The sequence below is a fragment of the Pseudophryne corroboree genome, chromosome 3 (assembly GCF_028390025.1).
Source record: "Pseudophryne corroboree isolate aPseCor3 chromosome 3, aPseCor3.hap2, whole genome shotgun sequence".
Lineage (NCBI taxonomy): Eukaryota > Metazoa > Chordata > Amphibia > Anura > Myobatrachidae > Pseudophryne > Pseudophryne corroboree.
In genome coordinates this window covers 672,224,830-672,230,829 of record NC_086446.1, presented here as the reverse complement: position 1 = coordinate 672,230,829, position 6,000 = coordinate 672,224,830, and the positions used below count along the sequence as shown (strand labels likewise).

Below are 6,000 nucleotides of genomic sequence, written 5' to 3'. Positions count from 1 at the left end.
GACAATCTATTAATGCCATCCATAGGGAGTGATAAAACTCATTGTGGATGATAAAACTTGTTGCGTATGATAAATGGTGTTCTAGCCAATCGGCTCCTGGCTGTCATTAGTTATTTTTATGACAGTTGTGAGCTGATTGGCTGGAGCACCAATTATCAATCACAATGCTGTTGACTGTAATGGCAGTGTTGAAATAATTACATGCTGGCAAGCACAACTGGTGGAAACTAATTTCTTTCTTTCTTTCTTGATCACTTTTATATATCCTGCTACAGTATGTTGTGGTGGTGGTGTTGTTGTTATATTTTATTTATAAGGCGCCACAAGTGTTTCGCAACACCATACAAAGGATAGTACAGGGAGACAAAAATAGGACTTTTATTACCTACCGGTAAATCATTTTCTTGTAGTCTGTAGGGGATACTGGGAATCCACCCAGCAGCATGGGACATAGACTGGTCCACCAGGAGCAATAGGCACCACAGAAGCCCGACCAGGTGTGCCTGTTTTCAGCGAAAATACCAATGTTACCACTTTTTTTTATTCTGATACATTTGTACATTCATATATGAACTATATACTGTATATAATTAGCGGTCACTCGCCTTAGTGTTCTGTGACCTGTACAGAGGGACTGTCCTCATGCTGCAATGTCTAGGTCTGTTCTCATATCCCTATTTACTGTACAGTAAGAGTGCATTGTCTGACTTTCATTGGTTTAACCTGATGTACTGTCTTAATTTTTACTCATTCTTAAGATGTCACTTTGTATCTATTGCATGTGAATTATATGCCCTGTATTACTCACTACTATTATGCTGTGGTGTGATTCCCTTGATACCTTGAAACTGTCTTTACTGACCTGCAGAGGTGTCCGTATCCAGCCTTGCCACGATGCGTACGCGTTGCTGAAGGCGACTCACGACTTTCCTGGCAGCGTGCACACACTTGCACTCTCGATCCATGGCCCTCATTCCGAGTTGTTCGCTCGGTAAAAATCTTCGCATCGCAGCGATTTTCCGCTTAATGCGCAATGTCCGCACTGCGACTGCGCCAAGTAAATTTGCTATGCAGTAAGGAATTTTACTCACGGCTTTTTCATCGTTCTGGCGATCGTAATGTGATTGACAGGAAATGGGTGTTACTGGGCGGAAACAGGCCGTTTTATGGGCGTGTGGGGAAAAAACGCTACCGTTTCCGGAAAAAACGCAGGAGTGGCCGGAGAAACGGAGGAGTGTCTGGGCGAACGCTGGGTGTGTTTGTGACGTCAAACCAGGAACGACAAGCACTGAAATGATCGCAGATGCCGAGTAAGGTTGAAGTTACTCAGAAACTGCTACGAGGTGTGTAATCGCAATATTGCGAATACTTCGTTCGCAATTTTAAGATGCTAAGATTCACTCCCAGTAGGCGGCGGCTTAGCATGAGCAAATCTGCTAAAATCCGCTTGTGAGCGAACAACTCGGAATGACCCCCCATGAACATTGCATAGGAAAGCTGCTGGAGCAAGTGTGTGAACCCTAGTGGTTCTTGGCGTTACCGCGATGCATGTGCTTATACATTCACATCGCGGCAATGCTGGAAGAGGACACAGCTGTATTACAATGTTATAAATAGAGATGTGCGCGGAACCCCTTATTTTTTGGTTTTGGCAAAACCACCTTTAAGTTTTATACAGTAGTTTAGTAAAAAATCGATGATATTGACAAAAATTGATGAAAACAGCTCATGTAATTTTTTGCAATCCAAAAAACAAAATTAGGATTTAAAATCCAAATTTCTTTAGGGGATTTGGATTGGATTTTGGTTCGTTTCAGATTCACAATATTTGGGTGGATTTGGATTCCTGGAGAACCAAACCGCACATCTTTTTAATTATAAAATACCTTCATGTTTAATGACATTTAGAAGTAAGTGCAGGGGAGGTAAGGACAAGTTCTACAAGCCTGCATCATATCAGAATGACTAACATTTTACACTTGTACCTACTACATGGACAAAATATGACCTTTTCTCGAGCTGATTGATAAAAAAAAAAATTGGTATATTAATGCTGTTCTATGTTTGTTTTTTTTCTTTCTTCAAAGCACCTGACCTATCCTTTACTGGCTGTGTCCCTGCTTTCTTCATTCGGGTCTTCTATGCTGTATGGCTACAATTTAGCAGTGGTCAACTCCCCCTCTGTGGTAAGTAAAGAGATTTATTGGGATAACGACATCTATTTGCCTGAGGTGTGTGTGTGTGTGTGTGTGTGTGTGTGTGTGTGTGTGTGTGTGTGTGTGTGTGTAAGGGGAGGGGCGGGGTTTGCAAATAGAGTACAAAAGAAGAGATGTACTTTGCTAAAATGCACCATACTGTAGGAGACGCTTTTTTTTATTTTTTTTTATTTATGATGTCCCTATAGTGGATGAGTTCTTTCTTACAATTAATATGTTTATGGCACCCCTTCCAATGGTGACACCCGGAAACAGTCTGCACCTCTCTAATGACCCCCCTGTTCAACAGCCAACAAAATGTATGTCAGAACTCAGTAGAAACTGGTAAGCTGACAGAGGGATGACATCTAAGCATGTGATACCGCAGGGCTGGTTCATAGTGTATTGATGGGTCTCAGTCTCATGAACCTAGGCTTAGCCACAAAATGTGAGAAGGTCATGAGAAAACAGGATGACTAATCGTTAATATAACACATGAAAGCTGTATGAAGAACACTGTCTGCCAATGTCAGTGGGCCTGATTCACAGTTGTATGTTATACCGATGTTTTCGCAGTTGAGCGTTTATCAGCCGACTGCGCATGGCTCGGAGTAGCACTGCACATGTGGAGCAATCGTCTTACAATTGTGCTCGCAGCGAGGATTTATTCTCAAGTGATTGACAGGGCTGTTTCTAGCCAATTTGGCTCCCAGTGCGAGATTTAAAAATGTGCCCCCCCATGACATAAAAAAATGTGCCCCTCCCCCAACACACACCTAGATAAAAAAAAAAAAATAGCGCGCGCACCCGGCAAGGGGGCATGGCCTCACCTAAATGGGTGTGGCCTCAATTAAATGGGCATGGCCTCGTCTGAAAAGACTACCTCACAATCCAGTTTTAGACCCTGCTCCAACAGATCACGACCACCACAGGAAAAAAAAATTCTACCATATTAAGCCCCACACAGTAATGCCCCTTGCACCATATTATGCCACACACCGCAATGCCCTTGATACATTAAATCCCCACACTACGGCAGGCAAAAGTCCCCATTTCACACATTACGGCAGGTGTCCCCATTTTACACATAGAGAGAGAGAGAGAGAATACTTACAGAGGCGATTACCGCTCTTCGGCCCGCCTCACCAGTCGCTCCTCGCGCCGGCCTTTCTCTCTTCCTAACTTGGATCCCCCTCTGTACCCCGCTCGGGGGGGGGGGGAGTTTTGAGGAGTGACGGGGTTGATTCGTGACTTAACGACGCAACCGCGTCATTCCGTGAAACTCCGCCCCCCGAGCGGGTTACTCGGGGAGAAATAGGAGGGGGAAGCAGGGAGCCACAGTTAGTGCCGCGGCGGGCGCCCAGTGCGGTTGCACTGCTCGCATGCCCCAAGAAACGGCCCTGGTGATTGACAGGAAGGAACCATTTGGAGCAGATAATTGGGAGTGATTATAAAAACGCAAAATTGTTGCAACCTTTCTTGGGGCAAGTCTCCGTCTGCAATCTACTAGCCTATCTCCAATGGCCATTCTGCACAACCATAAGGGCTAATCAGAAAGCCAATAATCGTAGGATCTGCGATCACACGGTCTTTGTTTCTGCGGGCAGGATTGCAAATGCAAATGCATTAGCATGCAACTATGAATCAGGCCCAATGTTAATAAGCTTGTGGCTTTCCAATGCTTGTGCAAATACATGATATGACCATAATAATTAGAGATGAGTGGTTCGGATTTTGTGACATCCAAGCCCCCCCGAACTTCTGGTACCCAAGTAAATCTGAACCCTGGTGAGAGAACTAGGATTCCAAATCAAGGCAAAATGTCATCATCCATTGCTAGCATCAGATTCTCATGGGTTTTGGTTTCTATATAAGGACACCGCAGAGGTGAAAAGGCGCCATTTGACGCCAGTCACACTGCAGTTTTCTGTGCTATGTCTAGTCCACTTAGTCTAACTCTGTCACACAGTCGTGATGCACTGACTCCGCATCTATACCCACTTCATTCACATATAAGCACTGCAGTGTGACTCTGCAATGTCTATTGCGAAAAAAGTAAAAATAAAATAAAAAATGCAGTTTAAAAAACGAGTTTTATGGTAAGAACTTACCTTTGTTAAAACTCTTTCTGCGAGGTACACTGGGCTCCACAAGGATAGACATAGGGGTGTAGAGTAGGATCTTGATCCGAGGCACCAACAGGCTGAAAAGCTTTGACTGTTCCCAGAATGCATAGCGCTGCCTCCTCTATAACCCCGCCTCCCTGCACAGGAGCTCAGTTTTTAGTTAACCAGCCCAATGCAGTAGCAGGAAAAGAGACAACAATGGTTAGTAGCCACATACACCACACTCTCACGACAGGAGAAGTGTCAGCGGCTAATGCCATACCAACCCAAAGAAGCTAAGTGCGTCAGGGTGGGCGCCTTGTGGAGCCCAGTGTACCTCGCAGAGAGAGTTTTAACAAAGGTAAGTTCTTACCATAAAACTTGTTTTCTGCTGCGGGGTACACTGGGCTCTACAAGGATAGACATAGGGGATGTCCTAAAGCAGTTCCTTATGGGAGGGGATGCACTGTAGCGGGCACAAGAACCCGTCGTCCAAAGGAAGCATCCTGGGAAGTGGCAGTATCGAAGACATAGACCCTTATGAACGTGTTCACTGAAGACCACGTAGCCGCCTTACACAATTGTTCAAGGGTCGCACCACGGCGGGTCGCCCAAGAAGGTCCAACAGACCGAGTAGAATGGGCCGTAATGTGATCAGGAGCTGATAGACCAGCCCTCACATAAGCATGTGCAATCACCATTCTAATCCATCTGGCCAAAGTTTTCTTGTGAGCAGGCCAGCCCCGTTTGTGAAATCCAGACAGCACAAAGAGAGAATCAGATTTCCTAATAGAAGCAGTTCTCTTCACATAGATACGGAGAGCCCGTACCACATCCAAAGACCACTCTTTGGGAGACAGATCAGGAGAAACAAGTGCCGGAACCACAATCTCCTGGTTAAGGTGGAACGAAGAAACCACCTTAGGTAAATATCCGGGACGAGTCCGAAGAACTGCCCGGTCACGGTGAAATATATCAGATATGGGGAACTTCAAGACAAGGCACCCAAATCCGACACTCTTCTAGCTGAAGCAATAGCCAGCAGAAACACCACCTTAAGGGAAAGCCACTTAAGGTCAGCTGAACCAAGAGGTTCAAACAGAGACTCTTGTAACGCCTCCAAACTCACCGACAAGTCCCAAGGAGCCACAGGCGGGACATAAGGAGGTTGTATACGCAACACACCCTGAGTAAAGGTATGCACATCAGGTAAGGTCGCAATCTTTCTCTGAAACCACACCGACAAGGCAGATATTTGAACCTTGAGGGAGGCCAGACGCATGCCTAAGTCCAGACCCAGCTGAAGAAAGGCCAACAACTTGGCTGTACTAAATTTGGAAGCGTCATAATCGTTCGATGCGCACCAAACAAAGTAAGAATGCCAGACCCTATAGTAAATCCGAGCAGATGCCGTTTTCCGGGCCCGCAACATAGTTTGAATGACTGCCTCAGAAAACCCTTTAGCCCTCAAGACTGAAGCTTCAAGAGCCACGCCGTCAAAGACAGCCAGGCTAGGTCCTGGTAGACACAGGGGCCCTGAACGAGGAGGTCTGGGCGTTGTGGAAGTAGAATTGGACGCTCTGACGATAGGCCCTGCAGGTCTGAGAACCAGTGCCGTCTGGGCCACACTGGAGCTATGAGAAGCAGAATTCCTCTTTCTTGCTTGAACTTCCGAATTACCCTGGGCAGGAGTGACACCG

At 45.8% G+C, this 6,000-nt stretch overlaps 1 protein-coding gene across 5 annotated transcripts in view; it reads left to right on the top strand.

Annotated features, from left to right (window-relative positions):
* LOC135056556 (solute carrier family 2, facilitated glucose transporter member 9-like) overlaps nt 1-6,000 on the top strand; it is a 286,898-nt gene that overhangs the window by 53,626 nt on the left and 227,272 nt on the right. For all 5 annotated transcript variants that reach the window (XM_063961893.1, XM_063961890.1, XM_063961891.1 and 2 more), the window contains exon 3: nt 2,088-2,186. In XM_063961893.1, the coding sequence (XP_063817963.1) occupies nt 2,088-2,186 (99 nt within the window). The remainder of the gene's footprint in view (nt 1-2,087; nt 2,187-6,000) is intronic.